Source organism: Galleria mellonella, unplaced genomic scaffold, assembly GCF_026898425.1.
Source record: "Galleria mellonella isolate WM207_F2 unplaced genomic scaffold, CSIRO_AGI_GalMel_v1 utg36, whole genome shotgun sequence".
Taxonomy (NCBI): domain Eukaryota; kingdom Metazoa; phylum Arthropoda; class Insecta; order Lepidoptera; family Pyralidae; genus Galleria; species Galleria mellonella.
Genome location: NW_026442086.1, coordinates 8,685,068 through 8,709,672, shown reverse-complemented (window position 1 = coordinate 8,709,672; position 24,605 = coordinate 8,685,068). Strand labels below are relative to the sequence as shown.

The following is a 24,605-nucleotide window of genomic DNA, read 5'->3' as shown; positions in this document are numbered from 1 at the left end:
TATTTTTTTTTTTTCAAATGTTATCAACGACTAAAGAAAATAACTGTATGATCTTAATTCTTGAACTTTATCAAATAAAAAGGCATAAATCTATGACATTCACGGATCTTGTGACATGTACGGCAGTGCCACCATAAAAGGATCAGCTATGTTCGTACTGCGGTCCGCGGTGGAGCTGTTCCGGTCGCCGGCGACGACCGTCGCGACCGAAGAGCGCGGCGTGAGGGTGTGCTCCTCATCAGCGAGGGTGACGTGCACGTGCAGCGTGCTGTCGCGCCACGCTCGCCACGATAGCTGGTGCTCTTGGATCTTGAGCAGCATCCACGTGGTCAGCAAGCCGTTCAAGGCGCCTCCGGTGGAATGCAACGACAACATTGTTATTGCAAATTCTTACACGATATTGGAACTTACCATACTAAGAGCCGACTGCGTATCGACCACAAAAGAAATATTAACATAACATAAAATATAATAAAAGATATTTTCCCTTCCTTTCCCGTGAGTGTTGTAAGAGGCGACTAAGGGAACTTAATGGCCAAGTCATTCGAAGCAGCCAAAGTCTAACTGCGGTTGCCAATCCGCCAGTCAAGCGTAGCGGCTACTAGCAAAACTCCCCCTTACGGAGGAGGCTTTTGTTCACCAGTAGACAGTTAAAGGCTGATGTGATGATATTATTAAAAAAGCTTACTAGATAGTTAGCAAAAACATAATTTAGTATGCATTCATCATCTTCCAACCTTTATCCCAATCATTTAGGGTCGGCGTAATATGATTTTATCCATATTACAAAAAGATTTGGTTTTTAGTTTTACGACCGGCCACCTGCCTGACGTCAACCCTCTTTGGGAATGCATTTGTTGGTGATTTCCGCCACTTACGGTGTGGAGGAAAGGATTGAGGAAAAAAGGAAGGGAACGTGAATGAGAGGAATAATAAATTAAATATTTAGGCAGTTTAATCACAAGCAACTCCAGATATACTTCGGATATAATCGCAAGAATAGCTATGGCCAAACAAGATTTCAATAATAAAAAAAAAATCTTGTACAGGCTAAAATACCAAAAGATACTAGAAAGCGACTTAACAAAAGCTATATCTGGAATATACATTGGCATGGACGTGAGATACGGATATTAACCCAGAAAGAAACAGAAAACATTAAAGCCTTTAAAATGTGGTACTGAAGAAGGATAGAGACAATTAGCTAGAAAGATCGAATTAATAATGAGGAGTAATAGGGATAGTTACATCAGGCAAATCAAGGGAAAAAGTTAGTGTCGTGTCACTTCAAGAGGTAAAGAGACTCGCTGAATATCGTAGTGAGTGAATTTAAAAATTACATCATGCGGTCCAAGTGCATATGAAGAAAGCACTTCGTATTTGTTCCTATAATAATAAAATAGGTATACTATGCTTCCATGAGATTAGTTCATCCCAAATGTCTCGATGCCAGTAAAGTAACATGACAGAGATACCGACAAGGACGGCCTCCGCCTACCTGGTACCCTTTTTTTTTAATGGATGATAATGGAATGGTAACCCCACCCGTGCTATCGGTATACACCGGCAGGGCACCAGTGAAGGATAATAGGTGAGGATGAAGTAGGTCAGTTAGCCCATCGTGACGAATTCAACGAGAATTGTTCACGATGGTTTCCAGGGGAACCACATGGAGGTCGACCTAATAAGGCATATTGCTAGCAATGGGGCTGTCAAACTCCATTACTAACAATCCCTTTCCCCCCTACCTAGTACCCTTGGACAAGCTCTCGAGAGCGCTCAATTACTTCATTCCAAAAAATATGACTACCCTTAAATGTTTTTACTGATCCTCCTACGAAACTTCTCCATAGACACTATCGCCACTCTCACATTCTTAAACGTCGCCCAACCGCTACCCTCCCTCCCCTCCCCTACTCCTCTAAGGCAGTTCTAAAGACCGAAATCGTATAAATCTCAGAATAAGGAGGTTGAATAGAAATTTCGATAGACTAGACGATAGTCTATCAGGTCGACTGATATAATCTAATAAGAGTGAGCAGTCACCAATGATCCCGATGAGCAGCGAGGAGAAGATGTTGGCGGCGAGCGCGGCGGAGCCCCCGCGGCGTGCGCCGGCCTGCAGCACGAATTCGCAGGCGTGCAGCGCGCGCGCCGTGCCCAGCACGCTGGCCGCGCCCAGCGCCGCGCCGCGCGCCGCGTCCGCCGCCAGCGCGCGCCCGCGCCCCGACACCGCCCACTCCGCCACCGACCGCACCCACGACCACCTGCGTGCTGTCCCTGTCTACTGTCCACTGTCTACTGTCTACTGTCTACTATGTACGTCGCAGGATGCAGCGCGCGCGCCGGTGCCCAGCACGCTGGCCGCGCCCAGCGCCGCGCCGCGCGCCGCGTCCGCCGCCAGCGCGCGCCCGCGCCCCGACACCGCCCACTCCGCCACCGACCGCACCCACGACCACCTGCGTGCTGTCCCTGTCTACTGTCCACTGTCTACTGTCTACTGTCTACTGTACGTCGCAGGATGCAGCGCGCGCGCCGTGCCGCACTGCCCAGCACGCTGGCCGCGCCCAGCGCCGCGCCGCGCGCCGCGTCCGCCGCCAGCGCGCGCCCGCGCCCCGACACCGCCCACTCCGCCACCGACCGCACCCACGACCACCTGCGTGCTGTCCCTGTCTACTGTCCACTGTCTACTGTCTACTGTCTACTATGTACGTCGCAGGATGCAGCGCGCGCGCCGTGCCCAGCATATGTTCTTCCCGATGACGATCTTAAATGGACTGTTACTTGTTAGGGTCGGTACGCTTATGCAACTAACAGCAGACGAGAACTATTACCGATGGGTATTTGTTGGATGCAATAAACAAACGTCTATCCATTCAAGACAACATCATTGGGTCTATCAAAGATGGGGACATAATTTAAACAGTAATAGCTTTTAAACATCCAAAAGGTATTACACCGAAATACTGGCTCCAGCGCAGTACTCACTTATGACTCCTGGTGACAATATAGTGGTGGCGGCAGAGCTCGCAGTACGAGGTGGCAGCCTGAAGCAGCCACCGCTCCAGGCAGGAGCGGTGGACCGCCGCGATAGTCCCCCGGCACGAACACGGCCGCACCAACCGCTCAGCAGACTCCCCGCCGAAGCAAATCCGGCATATGTTGTCGGAGTGGATACTATCAGTAAAACTTAAGACTTCTTTCGGTGCTTGATTAGGACCCTAAATGGAAAAAAGCAATACTGGCATTTGTAAAAATCATTGCCAAAATATAAATGCATATTCTGATTAAAATGATTTTTAACAACAAGTTTATTTCTAAAAGTAATCCAGCAATTGAACAGTACCGATCATTTGGCTAGTAAGCTACTTAAATTATTCCCTTCTACCTACTTCTATAATTCGATACCCCAGTTTCTAATCATGTTACAAATACAAATAACTTTGTTTTGTTTGAAAAATGGTATAAAAGATGGTATATAATATTTAAATATTGTTCACATTTTTCACCAGAATCTGGAATACAAAATTTATTTAATTGTTCCACTATGCTAACACTATTTTACTTAAATCGTCATATTAAATAAATGTCAGTATTAATAATAAATTATACTGATTACAAATTACAATCATTTCACAAATTACAAATTACATTAATTGAGTCACATATTTAAGCTTTAAAATATTCAAAATATTCATTAACCGAGTAGAAGCATTTTTCTATCAGCCATCTTTTGTTTCTTTTTAAATATATTCAAGGGTAGTGTTTTTATTTCGTCCGTTAATTTATTATAAATGCTTATTGTCATACAGTAGGCATTACTGCTATTAATTACTATAACGTCAATGAATGTTTTATTTGTGATTATAAAAAAATTTGGCCCCAAATACGCCGCCATAGGCTCCAGCCTACTCAGCCTGTTTGATAAATTCGCCACTGAATTCACACGAGCTCTATCTACGTACCTCTTTCATACAAAAGGGACGAGGATGACTTGAGACTGTTTTTACCCAACTTGTAACTATTTCCCGAAGATCCTGCGCAATTTTCAGAAATCCTTTCTTAGGAGATGAATGAATTGATAAAAATCCTATTTAAACTTGTTTGCCACTCTTAAGTTTAGTAAATAATCCTCCATTGATCCTAACAGTAGAATCAAAATAAATCCACCTGTTTATTGAGTAGTAGCGCGCATACTGAGCCCAGTATGGACATGGAACGCCCAGTAGGCTGCAGCAGCGTCGACGCCGGTGACGAGAATGTTAAGGAGTCTGCGATGCGCGCGCGCAGCAATCGCTGTTCCTCATTTTCTGGTGTGCTCACTAATAAGAGTTTTTTAAAAAATGACAGTGGCACATAACCATTAGATCCATTAGTTTCCATCACCAGAGGGAGACTTTGTACAAAAGTCGTTTGCTTGGGTACCTCTGTCCCATTTGTGTTTTAACTATGAAGCAGTTGTGTTTGCATGACTGTGTTTCGGTTTGAAGGGTGGAGTATGGCAGTGAATTTACAGGGAACAGAAGTCACCTCAGTTCTAAGGAATAGCAACGCATGGAAGGTATCATGGGCGAAACAGTATACTTTGTTATATTCATAGTACTGCTCATGGCTATAGGCGACGGTTACCACTTTCTATCAGGTGGACCGTCAGCTCGTTTTATTACCATATCTTACTCTTAAAGCCAAAACAACCATGCAAGCATAGCTGCTTCGTGAAAGAAACTCAAGTGGAAAAGAGCTGCAGGTAGACGACAATTTTCTTCATATCAGAGTCAGGGTTTTACTAGATCAGCATCAGTAGACTGTGTGCCTTACGCACCAGAGGAGCTTCCTGGCGATCTGCAGCTGATATCCGTCTGCTGGGCTGTGGTGCGCAGTTCTTTGTCACGCTGGCTGTTTAGGCCGCTTGGCTACATAAACAGACAGAATCATTATTGAATTCATCGTCAATAGTTCTGTATGTAGTTTTTAGTGGATGGCAGTGCATGAGGCGTACCATGAGTTGAGTACCATTGTCTCTGTACTCTGTAATTTTATAATTTTACTATCATAGATAGAAATATTTAAACATATTCTATATCTATATAGATAAGTATGGTTGTCCTAGTAGGTAGAGCTATGGGGGAAATGGATTGTCAGTAATGAGGATTAATGGACCTACCGATAGCAATAAACCTTACCAGGTCGACCTCCACGTGATTCCTCTTGGAAACCATCATAATCAATTTCAGAAGCATTCATCTTCACCTAACACCCTTCACAGTTTCCCCGCCAGCATATACTAATAGCGCAGGCTATGTTACTATTCCAATTTCACTAAATAAAAAAGTATATATAGATTTTTGAACGCCTTAGAAAATTATACAGTCAAATTTATCATTCTATGCATATTGCATATATATATTTCAGACTTATTCGTTATTATTTCATACATCATCATAATCATCATCATCATCATATCAGCCTGTAACTGGCCACTGCTAAACATAAGCTTCCCCCTTGGGGGTTTGGCTGAAGTTGTTAAGACTCGATGCGGTTTGTGGAGGTGGTAAGTAACGAGAATAATTCAAGATATAAAATGTAAACTTGTATATCGAATAGACTGCCTAGCACAGAGGTTGTATAGCGAGTGAGTATAAGATAAAACATTCAAGTTACGTTGATCAATTTAGGTCACTTTCAAATTAGGGAACGGTGCAAAGTTCGCTTTGGAATTATGAATAATCATTGTGCAATATTACATGTAGGCACAGGGGGTTTTGTCAGTATTTGCCACGCTTGGCGGGCTTTAGAGATATTTTAAGAGAACGCTACTGCCCATCCCTTGCCCTCTCATAGTCGCCTCTTACGACACCCATGGGAAAGGAAGGGGTGGCCTATTCTATACCGGGACTACACTGCAAATTTCATACATGATCGCAATCATTTCAGCCATTTTCAGTCCACTGTTGGACATAAACCTCCCCTATAGACTGCCATATAGAATGGCCCTGAGCTAACAGCATCCACTGACTCCCTGTAATGCATTTCAGGTCGTCACTTCATCTAGTGGAGGGTCGTCCTACATTGCGTTTGCCCGTACGGGGTCGCCACTCAAGAACCTTTTTTCCCTATCGGTTATCAATTCTTCAAGTTATATGACCAGGCCATTGCCACTTCAGCTAAATTTCATACCTGCAACACAATAATATTGTTACCGGCATGTGTATGGAGGAGCAACTCGAGGCCGACATACTCATAGTGAATCTACTCTCGGAGCGGTTGCAGCCCCAGAACATTAACAGCGTCTCGCCTTCGCTAGCATTACATTCCTGTCCCACAAAAGAACAAAGTTTAGATATTCAAATAAGTGGTAATAACTACTCAATGACAAGTAAATATACTGGAATTATTTACCCTTATAATATTAGAGTAGCTACAAGTTCTATGAAACTTAAAATTAATACTCTGTAACGTTTGTGAAATATGGGGCGTGTAGGCAGCAGGAACGAGTACTGCCTCCCTTAGGTTTTGTATTGCATCACTCGGAAACTGCTCGATATCGCTGCAGTCTATCAAACAGTCCAGCGTTACAAATTTTCTCATTTTTCATTGTGTCTATAATTGGAGGGAAAGATAATATGACATCTTGTATATTTTTTTTTATTATTTAATAATTTTAATAAAGTTTATCATTTCAAATATTTAACGTCATATTGATTGACATAATTTTTTTTATATCTATTAGGTCAGGTATATAGTATACTAACCTTAATCTATGTACCTAAGCTATTGTACTTTTTTTTTTAATGAGTGATAATGGAATGGTTACCCTGTCTGCGCTATCGTTATACGGTGACGGGGCACCAGTGAGGAATGATAGCTGAGGATGAAACTAGGTCAGTTAGCCCATTGTGATGGTTTTGACAAGAATTAATCACGATGGTTTCTAGGGGGAACCGCGTGGAGATCGACCTGACAGGGTATATTGCTAGAAATGGGGAGTATTGTGCCCGTTACTAACAATCCCTCTCCCGCCAAGCTATTGTACTAGGCAAATACAATAGGCAACGAATGTTGCGATTTTACAAAAATATGCAAAAAGGATGATTTTTCAGCAAGCGACATTTCTGCCTAATTTAGATCAATTTTTTTGGTTTCGAGGCTTCCGAAATTTAATGTTTCCAGAAAGTATTTTATAAAAGATTTGTTCTATATTTTAGGGGCATCGGTTTTTCTTGGGATTGCAAGTTGAAAGGTCCACTGAAATTTTATAGGAGGTCGCACTTGCTGATATTGACCCAAATATATATTTATTTCTTAACATAAAAGCATTTATAGATGGATGAATATTATTTTTAAAGATTACATTAATAAAGCGCTTTAGTAATGGGGTCGATTCTGAAGCGCCATTACTGTCTTTTAAAATTTAAATTTCAAGTTACTGTCACAGCGAAATCTTTATTATAAGCACCAGTAAGAACTAATTATCTTATACATTTAAGTTAATGTTATTATAAATTTAGTTTATGATGATTTATAAAAATGTATTTTCGCTAAATTATTAAATTAAAATTTTAGGTTAAGAGATAATTGTATAGAATTGGCACCTCAGAATCGACCCTATATTCTTAAAATCAATTTATGAGAACGCATCATAATAAAACGTCAAAGTGACATTGAAAAAGTGTGTAGTGTATGACGCTTCTACTGATATCGATTTAAAAATATAAAAAAAAAAACTTATTTTTTTAATGGAAACTATCTCTTCCAAAAACGAATAAATTATATTATATTACAGCAGGACTGTATTACCAATAATAGAATTTGATATCTAATTATAAATAATAAAATATTAACACTGAACAACAACGTCTTTTAAATGAAATGTTGTGTATGTTTTTTTTTTTTCACTTGATGTCCCTTTCTAATTAAGCAAAAAAACTAAATGCATTTACATAAATACTTTTACACTTCTTGTTACAAGTAGTACAGTAGTTAATAATAATTATATTAACTACCTATAAATTAGCAAAAATGTACAATAATGCTGTCAGACTAATGTTTATTGAGACATCGTCATTATAAAAAATTATCTACAAATAAAAACAAAATTTTATATAAATAAATTAACAAATCATGTTATTTATATAGTATTATTCATTTAGATATGTACTTTTAGTATGTATGTGTATCAATTAGCGATGCGCGAATCGGAATGTTTTTTTTTATTAGTATAATTAGTAATTACTAATTTAATAATTCGGCTACAAAATTAGTAATATACTAATTTTCGTATTCGAAGTATTTCACTAATTACTAACAACTAATTATATCTAATCTACTACTACCAAGTCCGTTCCTTTTATCCACTACTACAACAACAGGTCATAAGGAGATAATTAGTGACATGAGTGATGAATAAAACATTCATTTCCAATATACATAATAAAAAACAGCAGTCAACTACATTCCTTTTCAATATACATAACTAATTACTTTAATTTCCTACTTTATTTAATTATGACTATGAAAAATTAGCAAGTTTTACTAGATAATAATTTGTAACACTCTTGCTCTTAATAAAATAAGATATTCCAGCGATCGGGTCGACTCGGCTGTATTTGTACGACTCATAATTCCATTAGTAAACCGTGACATTAGTTATCGAATGAATAACATTAATAATCGAATAATTTTAAAATCTATCGACTAATCAGGATGTTTTGTTCAGTCTGTTAATTAGTAGTCTGATTCGTAAAATTGCACATCGCAAATATCAATAATTATTAGTACCGCATTCGATTCGGCTATTCTGATACTTGCCTATAGTTGACTGGGAGAGAATACTTATAGCATTTATTCCACTATGTACACATATATGTACTAATGAATAAATAAATAAAATATTTTTCAGTTTAAAAACTCTTTTATGGACTTTTTTTTAATTGTGATATTTATCGATATGATGTGAATTAAACATGAAATTGAAATCACTACTCGTCAATCACTTCCCTCGCCTTTGCTTTTTATTTGACTTGTTTTTACCCACTCACATGTAAAGGAAACTTGGTTATTATTGTGAAATAGTTGGAAATTGGAAACAACTTTTGAAATTATAATAAAATCATGGCGGTTCGCGTACAATTCGAGAATAATAATGAAGTGGGTGTGTTTAGTAAATTGACGAACGCGTACTGCCTCGTTGCTATCGGCGGCTCGGAGAACTTCTACAGCGTGTTCGAGGCAGAGCTCGCGGAGACGATTCCCGTGGTTCACGTCAGCATTGCCGGGTGCCGAATCATCGGTCGCATGACAGTCGCCAACAAGAACGGCCTTTTGGTGCCCTCGTCCACAACAGACACAGAATTGCAACACATTAGAAACAGTTTACCGGACAACGTCAAGGTACAGCGCGTCGAGGAGCGGTTGAGCGCGCTCGGTAATGTGATCACTTGCAATGACTATATAGCTCTCGTGCACCCAGATTTGGACCGCGACACTGAAGAAATTTTAGCCGACACGCTAAACGTGGAAGTGTTCAGACAAACGGTGGCAGGGAATACACTGGTAGGCACGTACGCGGCGCTCAGCAACCGCGGCGGCCTCGTGCACCCCAAAACTAGCATACAGGATCAGGACGAGCTCTCATCACTACTACAAGTACCCTTAGTGGCGGGCACAGTGAACAGAGGCAGCGACGTGATAGGCGCCGGGCTGGTAGTCAACGACTGGTGTGCCTTTTGTGGAATGGACACTACATCAACAGAAATTTCAGTTATAGAAAGTGTATTCAAGCTAAATGATGCGAAACCAACAGCGATCACATCGACCATGCGGGCATCACTGATTGACAGCATGTCATAACATCGGTCCGTACTTCGTTTGCGGGCTGAATTAGGGAGTTGTGATAAGAGAATTTTATTTAAGTTCATCTCATATTTGTAAATTGTTAAGACAGAGTTTCTGTTAAACAGATTGCATGACAACCAATGAGTCTTGATCTATAAATATAGATTAAACATTTTCTGTTTTGTTATTTTTTACTATAACTACCATATTGTCAAATAGATAATTTGTATTACTTCAGCACACAAATAGCAACAAACCCAGATAAATATTTATGAAAATAAGGAAAGAAAAAACAAAACTGCATTAAAAGTTATTTAGATTTGTCTGCATGTGCCACAGTAACAAAAAATAGCCATAACATAAATGATGTGATGTCTTAACTTATGGCTATTTTGTGTTATTATCATCCTATAGGACTTTAATAATAAAATATGCCACGCTAATTATTATTATAATATACAATAGAAATTCTTTCATATTTCATTAATTTTTTAAACAATTTGTGAACTTTATATTTGTGAATATCTTTTATAAATTGCTTATAAACAAAACTTGTAGAAATTGTTCCTAAACTCTGCTACACTTCCATTATTATTTTTAAAAACCTTTCTTAGTAAATGATCAATCATATTAAAGGGCCTTAATGTGAAATCCTATCCTATATGTAAACATATTTTGTCAAACAAATATATCTTATCTTTATCCTATGTTTCTGAACTTAGTGTATATTGACATATCAATCTTTCTATTACGAACTAGCCATTTTTCAGTTTCATCTGTATGAAATCCATTTGTCTGTTGTTACTTAAAATAATTAATATGGACAGGATGATAATTCACTAAAAATATTATATTGTTTTTACCTGTACCTTAATTAAAAATAAAACAAAGACACTGTTACTTAGCAATATTTTATTTATAATATTAACACATTTAATATAACATAAATAGTTCACCCTATCTACAATTGCCACATGCGTTGCTCTGGAAGTACATACAGTCATCATTTACGATCACAAATTAATTTCCAAAACATACGTGCTCACCATTGTTGCACAATGCATCTAATGACTAATAACATATCGTCAAATTATGAAACAATATGGCTGTGACTTTGTCAGCGTAACCGGGAAATATTGATTTGACAAGTACAATGTACATGTCAAATATAACGACCTATTTGTGCCGTCAACAAGCCCACACGTCACAAACAAACTTGCTTTAACATATATTAGTCAGAATTGAAAAACTTTATGTAACTTTGTTACAAGAGAACTTACCTATGGAGCTATAAAAGATAATTTATCATCGAACGCTACCACCGATGACGCTCGCGACCAATTTCAACGTCATCAGTTCACCTCCTCGAAGAATCATTACGTCATGACAATGATTCATAGCAAAATACAATTTTAATCATATCAATGATTAATTATCATTATATACTAATATTTGATAAGTACTAGTAGCTACCAATTATTGCATAAAATGTCCTTTCTTTCGACTATGCCAACTTTTTTTTTTCTTTTCTTATGGCACGGCACAAAGTGCCGCCAAAAACAATGTTTGGGAAACAGCATTTTAGTAAAGGAGTTTTGGACGACAGAATTTAGAATAAGGATCAGAAAAGTTGAATAATCACTATGCCAAGTTACTAATCTATAGGTACATACCTGTGCTAGTACCTCGGTCCTATGATTTTTTTTAGTACGTTTGTTCCGTTATGGAACAAGCTAAGGTCGAAGACAATGCTGCCTAGTCTTCATTACGATATTTGTCTGGAATTCTGTCCTATGATTTGATCCTCACCACTGATATTTAACTTTTTTTTATGACAGAGAACAAACGAGTATATAACTAGCACGATAGTAAGTGATTACCCCCTTATGCGAGATTATTATTAAGCCCTTAGGCGAGATTAGAGAAATTGCAGACTGCTGTCGTTTTATGGGCGCTCTTAAAGGTTTCAGCGTCGTATCTATTCGGTTATACTGCTGCTGGACAATCAATCCAATCCAGTACCAATATTCATGAACCTGACAAACTGCACTCAAGAAATATCAAACTCTTCTTGCAAATTTCATAAGCACCAAATAGACAAAAGAATTACTAAGTCAAACACTTTTATATAAACATAGTTATGTATAAAAAATATAATTTTATACGAGATATACTGTTTCTTAGATTGAATTATACAATTCGGAAATTTATGTAATATTTTGAACATATTTATGTAAGTCTGTAAACATTTTGAATAAATGAAAATACTAATTAGAATAACAATGTAACAACAATTTTAACACAACGAACCTCAATTAAAATCAGTTGTAGAATTAGTGGGCCCTTCGATACAAATCTTAACATTTTTCCAAATTTACTCAATAGTATGTGGTACACTGCATATAGAGTGCATTATTGCATAAAATAAAGCAACTATATCTATTTAGGTACTAAATAAATTCACGCTAAATATGTCATCATTTATATCAATATGAATTAAGGTACGCTTCATATCAATGTCATATCATGTTTCATAGTGTCATACGAATCAAAGCCGATAAGTAGATAACTATATATTTGACAGTATTTATTTACATAAGTAGATTATATATATATATATATATATATATATATATATATATATATATATATATATATATATATATATATATATATATATATATATATATACTTTATTAAATAAGATTGAAAAAATTGCCAATATTTAAATGATGAAAATATACAATTTGTAAGCAAAATATTGGCCATCCTTAATTGTTACTTTAAAATGTATTGATATATTGTACAGAGTAATATATATGACTCTGAACTATATATATATATATATATATATATATATATATATATATATATATATATATATATATATATATATATAATTACAAATAACTAAACCTAATATCATCGGCGAGTTCAATTAATAATCATGGTAATAAGAAATGTCCTATAACTTAATACACATTATTTTACATCCAAGAGCCATAATCAATCAATAAATAAGCCATTATCAAATCAGCACAAACAAAATTAAGCTTACATATTTACTCAATTATAAAAAAAAAAACTTTTTTTTTTAATATCATTGACAGTTTGAATTCTATAGACAAATTAAATCACTCCATTTACTGCTTCCTTAATCGCCAACACAAAAAAAAAACTAACCTATAATAGTGCCATAGCGCCAATAAGTATACGGTCCTTCTGTTAGCAAAGATTCGTGTTGTTCATTGAACAATTAGATTATCTTGGGCAGAAGCATACACGAGACAATTAAATATTATTTATTTGTGCATTTTTATAAGTTGAGACAGTTGTGCAACAACCATCTACGAATTTAAGACTAGCCGTAGGCAGGAGACAGGAATTAAGAAACTTTGACATTAAGACGTAGACATTTCGATTTGACATATGTTTGAATTTATGAATATGGAACATGTTTATCTTATAGATAGATACTCTATTGTTTCCTCCAAAAGTAAACTTATTATAAATATAAACAATTACAAGAAATAATCACAGTGAGAAAACAATGGGCGACCTTATCGCTAAGAGCGATCTCTTCCAGGCAACCTTTGGATGGAGAGGAGTAATTATAAACAGTCTGATTGGAGGCACGATGAAGATCCTATTATTTCTAAATATGCAGATGTAATACATGTAATTATGAATGAATTTATATGAATATTTAGAATTATATATAAATATGTACATTATTTGTAACCAACGCAGTATCGCCAATGTAAATACATAATTATACCCTGTGAAGCATTTACACCACTTTAATCAAATACTATGAAGTATTTTGACATTATTTTTTATTAAAGGCTGCGTAAACGGTGGACATTCAATTTACGGAAAAACCCTTTTTTACCAGTAATCATATAAGCGACATCTATTGTCAAACTAAGCAAACCTGTACTATGACTACTAGACCACTGATAGACATAGTTTAACCCTTCTTTGCATAATGGTGGAAATTTCCATCATAACATTGAATGCCCAAAAATTATATAAAAGAACAATTTCACTTTAAGTTGATCGTGTCTGGGATACCTTTTTAATGTCTATTGCAGATTTTTTTTTTACCATTTTTCCTTTAATTTTGAACATGAATTATATTACCTTGATTTATTTCACCAATAAAAAAAAAAGATGCAAAGAAGGGTTAATAAACTTTTCTCTAAATACATATTATGCATAGACTACTCTCAGACCAATACAAACATACTCATGAATACAAATGTTTGTATTGTGCAGAAATCGAACTTGCGACCATCAGTAGGTGCGGTAATGTTTCAAATTGCTACACCACCAAGGTCCTCGAACTGTATCCTTGCACAATGAAGTGTGCATCATACATTTAGAAGTTTCATTATGACCACACCAAATACGTGCTTATGGCAAGGATTGTCTCTGGTTGAACTTCGAATCCAGGGCAAATGAAATAAATTTTGAACATAGGTAAAATGTCCCTCGTCTGCGCAGGGCATTAGAGTTAATATAAATGTATTTTTTTTTAATGGGTGATAATGGAATGGTAACCCCACCCGCGCTATAGGTATACACCGGCGGTGCACCAGTGAAGGATGATAGATGAGGATGAAGTAGGTCAGTTAGCCCATCGTGATATAAAATTCGACCAAAACTTCATAGAGACATGTCTGAGGGTACAGACGCCAAGTTTTGCTTCTTTAAACCCCCTTAAATACGCCAATGGCAGTCGCATATAACAAAAACAAACTATAAACAATCGACACCAGAGGGCGACACTTACACACGAATAGTAATAATAATATAAACATAGATAGTGACTTATTCGCTAAAGAGACATGTTAAAATGCTAAAATTATTTCGTAAACGTGCAATGTATACAAAAAAATATATATGTATGTATGTTTATTGATTTGTGATTATCTACAACGTTCAATACTAAACTGGGGACAACATTATGGCACATTACTAAGGTACGCACAAATGTACAGACAACTCTTACACTCCTATATTTAAGATATGTAACGCTTTCAGAAATGCAATAAGAAAATATTCATTCTATTAAAAGTAGATTGAAAGTAAACAAGCGGAAGAATGTATGTTTGTGCCACGAAATAAAATTTAGATTGTTCGTCATACTCGTGAACAGAACAACTAATTCTGTAGAGAATAGGGACTAGAGTAATATAACTGATCACTTCTGTTTTTAATTTTTTTATTCTACAATCATTTGTATTTACAAAATTTCAAAACTTTACAAGAGATTAAAAACTGTTTCAGTCGAGAAGAATTAACCCACTATTTTTTCTAGACTGAATGTCAACACTAAACGACGTATTAAGAATACTTTATTCTCTTTTTAAATTTTGACAAACGACTAGTGTTGCCCTTTATCAAAATTAAAAAAAAATTGGCCATCTCGTTTCTCGTTTGCCACTAACAAACAGAAAACAAGACATGAAATAGAAAAAGAACGGCACGAATTTTGGTATCAGCGATAGTTACAGTTTGATGTTATTATAAATTAAAAAAAATAATATTTTAAATCGATTGATATTGAGAATTAAAAAAAAAAACATTCGACGCAGGTTTGTATTGAATATTAGTTTGCATGGTCACGTGACCGCCCATTAAAATTACACAAACATAAAACAACACGCATTCAATTAGTCATCCACAATTTTATCATAATTCGTGTATTTAGAAACCATAAAATAAATGCAGCCATACAACATAACGCTCCCATAGATAGTATGAAGCCAAGCTCGAATTACAAGCTGATCAATCTATAAAAAAAACTACAGTGTCACATATTTTTTGTGTATTATTGAGCATTACGTAGACAAACACATGTGTATGAATATTTAAATACTACATCAAAGTGTCTTATATCCTCCTAAACATCAAAATACACAGCCAAGATTCCCCTAATTATACCACTAACAAAGTATATTCGATAGAAATAGAATAGTTTCCGACTTAAATAGGAAATAATCAGTGTGGAAAAATTGTACAGAGCCAAGTAAATTAAATATTTGTAACAAATATGACCAGGGCCGGATTATCCACAGAACAGTTTTGTTGCCCTGGGACCCTGACATGGTCAATCCGGCCCTGTCTATGTCTTAACCCTCCACACGCTCTAATGTTCAATAGAGTACACGATACCCGGATGTAAAATGTTTAATGATTCGAGATTTGTCATGGTTGAGAGTAATGTAGTCTTAAGAATATATAACCGACTAGAACTGACACTGCCGTGAATTTAATAATGATAACGGCGTTGTCGCGCGGACAGCTCGCGTCCAACTCGCGTCCTTTTAAGTCAGGGCTGGCAAACAACAGACGTACGCACGCAGCGTGGCTGAGACGTGCCACATTAAAAATTATTTGCAGGTTACAATAAAGACATATGCAATTGAATCTGTAGAACTAAACGTCTTGGCAGCACTGTCGCATTCTCAATACATACGAGTGTCACTTCTACCCAGTCTATTCTTATGGTAAACCCTCACATATGGGGCGGGATCGTATACAGGTGATTGAAAACACCCTAAACGCATCGGACGGAGTCCATTGGAACAAACATCTAGGCGGTGGGACGCACTAACAAACAAAAAATACGTATCAGACGAAAATTTTAATTTTAAACGCGAATAATATTCTAAATAGCCTCCATGTTGTTTTTTTTTTTTTTTTTATTATTAGTTATGATTATATACTTTATTTACGTTCGTTTGATTTTTACAAATCATACATAAAATTAATTGGTAAAAAACATAATTGGTGGTATCCAAACCGGTATAATTAGCTTAATTAACGAAAGGAAAGATGTGATTAATAAGTTACGAATTAATAAAAATAATAAAGAAATGTTTCATGCAGACCCCTCTTCCTGCGACGCGAGGCTGGTGTACCATATGGTCGGATGTAAGTTATAAAGTAGATCTACCTGCCTCGAGGCCTGCATCGGACCATAGATTAAGTATTTTTTTTGTACCACGACATTCCTTTCGTTCATATTTGATTTGGTGTCTTCTGATTGTTAAAATATATCCAATTATGTCCTAAAATTGATTAAGGTACGACGGGACTGACCTAGCCTGTGCCTAAAAGGACAAAAGTCCCTAAATAAATAAAGATTAAAAAAAAAAATTTGCTTAATTACTTCTCAAGTAATTTTAAATATTTTATTCTTTTATAGGTATATATATCTATCTATTCTTGTCATATTTTTTAATTTTCATCCTTAGATTATATAGATAGTATCTCCATACAGATGCTTCGAGAAAATTGACTCGCTTGGTCAACTTTTTCATACAATTTTGCATGATAAATATACATAGTTATTGAATGTTTCCTTTATAATTTCGTATATTTATTTTGTTTTATAATTTTCATAACTGTTTAATGCATAAAAACTCATTTTATTTATTAAATAATTAAATATAGACACGTCAAGATAAATTATAAGCGTAAGTATATTATTATAGTGTTAAAGTTTTAATACTGGCTGTTGACACTGAGGGTTTTTTAGAACAATGTATTATTTTTAAGTTGGTTCTATTCATCAAATTTTTATAAGACATGTCTCGTATTTTTTTCACTAAACTTATTATTTTATATCTCAAATACATATATGTTTTTTTTACTACATCCTGCTATTTACAACATATAGAACACTCATAAAAAACCGAGTCAGCTAATTTGACATTTAGCTGACAAAAAGTTGACCCATTTTTGAGACTCGATACTCTATCTATATAATGTAAGACTCTATCTTATTACATAATATCCTTTTTTCCTATTGACGTCAACAGTTTTTCCGTTTCCATTGATCCCAATTAATCGTCATACACGTACGATATCATTCGCTTTGGTCATCTCCTCTCTTCTCTTCTCTCTCTCACTTGTGCATCTCTTCTCATTTATATGCAACATTAAAATTATTATGTGACGTATTTAAAACGAAAACTGTGCTCAACATTGTCACTAAGTTTTTTTTTATTTTATTTTTTTTATACAACAACCTATAAAAGGTGACGGTTACCACTTTCCATCAGGTTAGCCGTCAGCTCGTTTGCCATTCTAAGTTGTATAAAAAAAAGAATGGCAAACAAGCTGACGGCCCACCTGATGGAAAGTGGTAACCGTCGCCTATAGATGTCCACATGAGCAGTACCATGGACATAACAGAGTATACTGTTTCGCCCATGATACCCCCCATGCGTTGCCATTCCTGAGGACTCGGGTGTTATTCCTCTGTACCCTGTAAATTCACGTTGTTGAAGTGTAGACACAACACTCACGCTTAAGCGTTGTGTAAGAAACGAACGTCTACTCGCTCGCATGTGATCCTAATAATATGACAACACGAGGCTCAATTCTAAAATGTCATTTTTGAGACTTATCACGTTAGAAACAGTTACGTTTCAGTTTTAATCCAGTGTGAATGTCTGAAGCTACAGTTACACATGTATACCTATGACGCGACAATTTTTGACATTAGATAATTGCTAAGAACAAGGAATTACATAGAAGTAATGATAAAATAAAATATGTTAATCATATGGTTGCCTCCTTTCTCCTTATGCAAATATAATTAGTGAAAAGAGGACGAAGGATACACCATCAATTGCTAGTGTATAGAAAATGTCATACGGCCGTATAACCCTACCAATTTCAGATACAACCTGCTTGCATACTATCTACATAAACTGTGTCCAATATATAATTTAGTAATGTAAAACTTGTCATTGACAAATAACTGACATATTAAACATTTTCTATACACTAGCCTGCTATGAATTGAGAAAAATAACAACTGAGGGTGTATCCTTCGTCTTCTTTTTACTAATTATATTTGCATAAGAAAAAAGGAGGCAACCATATGATTTACATTTTTAATTTTATCATTCCTTCTATGTAATTCCTTGTTCTTAGGGTAATGGTCGAAACTTCATATTTTTCATATAGAATAAATGACATTAAATAATCCGCCTCGCTGAAGCTAAGAAATCAGCACAGAGTCAAAATTTAAAATTATTAAAGTTAATCGAGACAATCGCGACCCTTTGTAGTCTGACGCGTGATGAGTTATGACACAAAACGGCCACTAGGGGCCAGGTGGCTAGCGAACCTGTCGGTAGACACGTTACCGCTACCGCAGGACGCCAGACGCCGCTTTTTCTATCTCACGGTCGTCCGCAGGCCTAGAAGTGGTGGACGAGCGGGTCGGGGCGCGCGCGCTCGTAGAACAGCATGTAGGCGGAGCAGCGCAGCACCTCCTGCAGCGACACCTCGTGCACCAGCGTGTCCGACGTGTACCACCATCTGCACACAACCAACACCACCCGCCTTCAGTTATTTTTTTTATACAACTTAGAATGACAAACAAGCTGACATGAGCAGTATCATGAACACAACAGAGTATACTGTTAAGCCCATGATACCCACCATGCGTTGCCATTCCTGAAGACTCGGGTGTTATTCCTCTGTACCCTGTAAATTCATGCCATATCCCACCCTTCAAACCGAAACACAGCCATGTAAACACAACTGTTTCACGGTAGAAACACGAATTGGACAGAGGTACCCAAGCAATCGACTTTTGTACAGGAGGTCTCTTAGTTTGTATCTAAGCCACTGGGTCGGTGTCTCTAACATTATTACTCTTAACAACAGAGTCTTTCATATTTATGATTAAAAGTTCTTCATCAAATGATGAATCATACAAACCGGTCGTCATAACAATTTAGTTCAACAAAGAGCATGCAAGTGCAAACAAACGTCGATTACCTGTTGGCCTCGAAGCCGTTCCCGCGGCGGTAGGTGGCGAAGTGTCCGGAACGCGGGCCGCCCACGTGCACCACCACCGCCACCAGCCGGTACTGCGCGCGCTCCTCCGCCGCGCGGCCGCCGCCAGCAGCAGCAGCAGCGCCAGCACCAGCGTTCAGCGACGACAGCCCGCTGCGCAGCCGCCCGTCTACCAGCGACGACAGCTCCATCTACACACGCACAACGTGCAACCATAGCAAGGGGAAGGGATTGCTAGTAATGGAGACTAAAAGTGCAATTGCTAGCAATATATCCAACTAGGACAACCTACACGTGGGTTCCCCTTGGCAACCATTACACTGAATTCCAGGTTTATCCCACCGGCATAACACTGTTAACAATTCCATTGTCATATATTAAAATAAAAACATGCAACACATTTTTTTAATGGATGATAATGGAATGGTAACCCCGTCTGTGCTATCAGTATACACTGGCGGGGCACCAGTGAGAGATGACTCACTTAGAGTATGAAAGTAGGTCAGTTAACCCATCGTAACAAATGCAACAAGTATTAATCACAATGGTTTCCTGGGGGAACCGCGTAGTGGTCGACCTGACAGGGCTTGCTAGCAATGGGGCCGTCAGCCGTCATTACTAACAATAGCTCGCCCCTCAAACACGGACAGTGTAACCGCTTGGCTGACCTCGGGCTGCGGCACGGCCGCGTAGGGCGCCAGCGACAGCGTCTCGGGGAAGGCGACGTGGTCGGGCCGCTTGCTGAGGGCGCCGCCCGCCCACTCCACGCGCGCCACGTGCAGGCACAGGCAGCACGGCAGCTGCACCGCGCCACACCACGCCACACCACGCCACACATGCAACATCGCAACCTCATTTATATCTACAAGTTCATATTGAACGCATAACACAGACTCCTTGCATTATAACGCACATATTTTGCTTTCAGAGGTATCATCTTTTCGTGTACATGTGTACTTTAATTCATGATTATCCAACCGATCAAACCCTTAACCATCAAATGCTGAAATAAGCCCTCAAAAGAGGGGCCCTCCATTGGAGGATTTTGCCAGTAGTTGCCACGCATAGCAGGCAGACTGGCAAATGTAGTTAGGCTTTATAGATGTTTCAAGAGGGACGCTGCTGCCCATCCCTCGCCATCCCTTAGTCGCCTCTTAGGACACCCACGGGAAAAGGGATAGTCTATTCTATGCCCGGACCACAGGGTATGTTAATTGCAAGACATAAATATGCGACCTTCCCGAAGCTGAGCGTGCGGATGTGCTTGGTGGCGGGCGGAATGGGCGGAGTGGGCGCGTCGGGCCGCTCGGGACAACACTTGCTGCAGCGGACGCCCTTCACCATTTCGGGCGCCGTGAACGCGCGCAGCAAGCCTGCATGCACATGGAACATAATCTCTTATTAGTATTTAATTTTTTTACATATAATTTTCATTAGAGGTGATTTAGTTAAATGTGTATATTATAGCCTTCATATCTATTTTATGACTTCTTTTGCATGACTGGGATATTTTTTTTTATGGGTGAAAATAGTATGGTAACCCCGCGTGCGCTAACGGGATACACTGGCGAAGCACCAGTGAAGGGTGATAGATGAGAATGAAAACAGGCCAGTTAGCCCATCATGATGAATTCATCGGGAATTAACCATGATAGTTTCCAAGAGGAATCGCGAGGAGGTTGACCTGGTTGGGTCTCAGTCTCCATTACTAACAATCTCTTTCCTTCCAAACTGAGATATTGTGTTCTATCATAAAATCTTTACTGTACACACTAAGATTTATTATATTTAACTTATCCAATAGAAAGATCACTTACAAATCAGCTTTTGAGAAGCTGAAAGAAAACTATTGAACACTTCATGGGTAGAAATTGCCAGTCAGGATGATGTATCGATTATTGGATTAATTGGTATAAATATAAGAACTTGCAATAGGCACTGACCTGGTAAACTGTACGAGCCAGTGAGTCCCACGCTCGCGTTGGCCATCGACAACGAGATGCTGTCGAACTTGTCGTAGCGGATGGGGCTCTGTAACAGTAGTTAATGATTGACAGGTGACAAAGTAGACGAGCAGGGAAAGCCGCATCTTGGAGGATGCGAGCTGGAGGCGAGATGTGAGGGGTGCGTGGTGCGGGGGGCGGGGCGGTACCTTGGCGTTGCAGACGGTGCAGTGCAGGCGCGAGGCCAGCGTGCCGCGGAAGGGCGCGGCGGGCGGCGGCGGCGCACGCGCCGGCGGCACGGCCCAGCGCCGCCCCACCGCGCTCAGCTGGCAGAACGACCGCGACACGCCCTTCGCCAGCCCCATCCGCGTCGGCGCCGCCGGCTCTGCGACAATTAGTACAATCCACGTGTTGTCCACTCAGTTCTAGCGACTTTCCCCGTGAGCAATTTCAAAATGGTAAACAAATAAGACGTACCAGGGTGGACGAGGTCGGGCTCGTCGGCGGGCGCGGCGGAGGCTGGGCGTGCGAGTGGCAGCGGCGCGGGCGTGGGCGGCGTGGAGTCGGCGCGGGCGGCGGGCGGCGACGCCGGCGACGCCAGCGCCGACCACGCGCGCCCGCCGTTCAGCCCCAGCGCGTCCGACAGGCAGCCCGGCTGCCAGTTCACACGCTCACATAAATCCTTTAATTCAACTTTAATATTCTTTTGTGATTAATCCCAAACATTGACAGGTAAATAAGCTGCAATAAATTGAAAATCTACAAATTTTGTGATGATCCCGCTCTTAGAGAAAAGTTCATAAATTTAAAACCAGACTGGGGAAGGTGAGATCATAGGGTGAGACTGATGTATAAAAAAGATGTCAAAGTAAATGAGCATCATGAAAAGATCAATGATCACTAAAATGAACAGTGAAGTTCCCAATATTCAATGTTTTTTTTTCATCATTAGGAAATCATTGGACACTACCAAATATTTGCTAAAGAGTATCTCCTTAAAATGTGTTAATCTTATGTCTATTTTTCATCATCAGGGGTCAATAACCAGCCCTGTTTACAGAGTGGTAATTTTTCTTACAAAACAATAATACCTTCCGAGCCATAGCAGTGGTTTCCTCCTCAATGCAGGAGAGCAGCACATGTAAGAGCTCATGTGCATCCTGCTGGTCAGCGGGGACCACCCAGCCAGCTGCTCTGAGTGCCTGCAGCACTCCCAGGGGACACACAGGAGTGCCACGGGCAGACTCATGTGTTCCGTTCACAACTACAACAAAACCACTACTACTTACCACTATTGTTAACTTTTTTACATTAACTTCCTTATGTTTAGAATTATCATAGATTTTTTTTTTCTTAATTGGTGGAAATGTAATAGTAATGTAACCCAAACGGTGCTATTGGTACAAACAAGAGATGTGAGGATGAAAATAAGTAAATTAGCCCAATATGTGTTAAGAACTTCCTTGGTTCAATGGCAGGCGATTTGCATTCTAACAGCGCTTGTCAATGTAAAATAAAAAAAAATAATAATAATAGAATAAAAATGACTAATTACCTTTTTGTCTTACATACTATGAACATTGACTGAACTTGCTAACTGACTAATATTAACTAGTGCAGGTAACTAAAATCCTAGTCCTGGTTTTCCTTAATACCGATCCTGATCCCGGCGTTGCTTAATACCGGTGAGTGCTACTACCAATTTCCTATATTAATATGACATTATTCCACAATTAACTATTAGCTTCCAAGGAGAATCACATGGAGGTCAACCTAATAGTATAGCCTGTATTGCTAACAATGAATTTATTTGACCCCATTACTAAAAATCCCTTTTCTTCTAAGATTTGTCACAGATGTCATATCTATAATAGGTTTAGTGTAATGTAGACATTACAGCAACAGTTAACAATTGCACATTATTTTTTTTTAATTATTGCAAAATTATTATTTCTGTTTATTATTAATATAATTTTTTCATGGTTACTAAATTAAATACCCCGTTGTGATTATATTATTTACTAAATATATTTACTATATATAAAACAAATAGATTATCAATTGACAGACCTTCAATAACTGTGTATAATGTTGTTATCATACTATTATGTGCATCCATTTTCGCATACTTCTTTAGCCAGTCTATGAAGGTAGGACAAGCAGCCAGCGCTTGCAGGAGCGTGTTGAGAAAACAGGTCCGACCCAAGTTCTGCAAGCCTGCAATCTGCCCCCGCCGTTTCCTTACACGAGGTGCACCTCCAGGACCCCACAGGACGAAAGCGCCGACTACCACAGCAGCCGTCAGCCCCGCAGCCACTAAAATTCTGTCCCCACTCTCCATTGTCACACAATCGGGGTTACAAATTAATATCAAAGTCCTTTATTAGACATATTAACTGAACCGCATCAGTGATTTACTACAATAGCAAAATACTAAACAATTGGCGAATTTATATATTTTCGTCAAGAAATAAAATGAAAATTTGATTTGACTTCTAAGTAAACATGACATTTATTTCAATCAATTTGACATTTTACAATGTAAATGACACAGACTAAATAAAATTATTCAAAAGGCGCAGGCTAAGCGTGGGGGGGGGGATACCTATCTAAGGTATATATTTATTCTATGGTACGCTTGAGATATGAATGAATGATAAATGACACCCAGTGACAGCAAAAATTGCGGAGAGGTCTCTAATAGCATAAGAAACTTTGTGTACATTCTATGCCACCAGTCCAGTAAATTTTAAATTATAAAATGAGTATATTTTTATGATACCTATCAATATCAATATGATTATGAATTCATAGAGACATATTATAAATTGTAGCATAACACCATAAATATTAATTTATTTTATTGTGTTAGTGCTTTTAAATGCTTGCATTAAAACATTTAAAAGTTTCATTAGTACAAGAGTATTAAGAACAGTGCCGATCCTTAAATATTGTAATTACGAGCGTTGCCAGATTGAATATTTTTTTCGCAATTTTAAG

The 24,605-nt window shown here is 38.1% G+C and overlaps 3 protein-coding genes across 3 annotated transcripts; 1 reads left to right on the top strand and 2 right to left on the bottom strand.

Moving 5' to 3' along the window:
• Positions 1 to 12: 12 nt before the first annotated feature.
• LOC113520730 (E3 ubiquitin-protein ligase MARCHF2-like) lies at positions 13 to 6,927 on the bottom strand. Its single transcript, XM_052897402.1, has 7 exons — positions 6,400 to 6,927; positions 6,201 to 6,314; positions 4,823 to 4,913; positions 4,171 to 4,322; positions 2,989 to 3,221; positions 2,047 to 2,267; positions 13 to 350 (listed from the first exon to the last, which is right to left on the bottom strand). The coding sequence occupies exons 1-7, from the start codon at positions 6,586 to 6,588 to the stop codon at positions 100 to 102; spliced, it is 1,251 nt and encodes a 416-aa protein (XP_052753362.1). The 5' UTR covers positions 6,589 to 6,927; the 3' UTR covers positions 13 to 99.
• A 2,058-nt stretch (positions 6,928 to 8,985) lies between these two features.
• LOC113520632 (eukaryotic translation initiation factor 6) lies at positions 8,986 to 10,009 on the top strand. Its single transcript, XM_026906020.3, has one exon. The coding sequence runs from the start codon at positions 9,112 to 9,114 to the stop codon at positions 9,847 to 9,849; it is 738 nt and encodes a 245-aa protein (XP_026761821.1). The 5' UTR covers positions 8,986 to 9,111; the 3' UTR covers positions 9,850 to 10,009.
• A 7,875-nt stretch (positions 10,010 to 17,884) lies between these two features.
• LOC113520649 (ubiquitin carboxyl-terminal hydrolase 30 homolog) lies at positions 17,885 to 24,137 on the bottom strand. The gene is made up of 9 exons (XM_052897301.1): positions 23,676 to 24,137; positions 22,697 to 22,869; positions 22,083 to 22,260; positions 21,815 to 21,990; positions 21,606 to 21,693; positions 20,899 to 21,035; positions 20,331 to 20,462; positions 19,645 to 19,853; positions 17,885 to 19,179 (listed from the first exon to the last, which is right to left on the bottom strand). Exons 1-9 carry the CDS (start codon positions 23,944 to 23,946, stop codon positions 19,059 to 19,061), a joined length of 1,485 nt encoding a protein of 494 aa, XP_052753261.1. The 5' UTR covers positions 23,947 to 24,137; the 3' UTR covers positions 17,885 to 19,058.
• Positions 24,138 to 24,605: the final 468 nt, after the last annotated feature.

Bases quoted from the DNA above. Each gene is read 5' to 3' on its own strand.
- LOC113520730 (XM_052897402.1), bottom strand. From the start codon at position 6,588: ATGAGAAAATTTGTAACGCTGGACTGTTTGATAGACTGCAGCGATATC. The intron at 6,315-6,399 runs GTAAATAATTCC...TTTGTGGGACAG, and splicing joins GCTACTCTAATATTATAAGG to GAATGTAATGCTAGCGAAGG. The intron at 3,222-4,170 runs GTGGATTTATTT...TTTTCCATTTAG, and splicing joins CGCTACTACTCAATAAACAG to GGTCCTAATCAAGCACCGAA.
- LOC113520632 (XM_026906020.3), top strand. From the start codon at position 9,112: ATGGCGGTTCGCGTACAATTCGAGAATAATAATGAAGTGGGTGTGTTT.
- LOC113520649 (XM_052897301.1), bottom strand. From the start codon at position 23,946: ATGGAGAGTGGGGACAGAATTTTAGTGGCTGCGGGGCTGACGGCTGCT. The intron at 21,036-21,605 runs GTCAGTGCCTAT...ATGTGCATGCAG, and splicing joins TGGCTCGTACAGTTTACCAG to GCTTGCTGCGCGCGTTCACG. The intron at 19,854-20,330 runs GTCAGCCAAGCG...GTGCGTGTGTAG, and splicing joins CGGCCGTGCCGCAGCCCGAG to ATGGAGCTGTCGTCGCTGGT.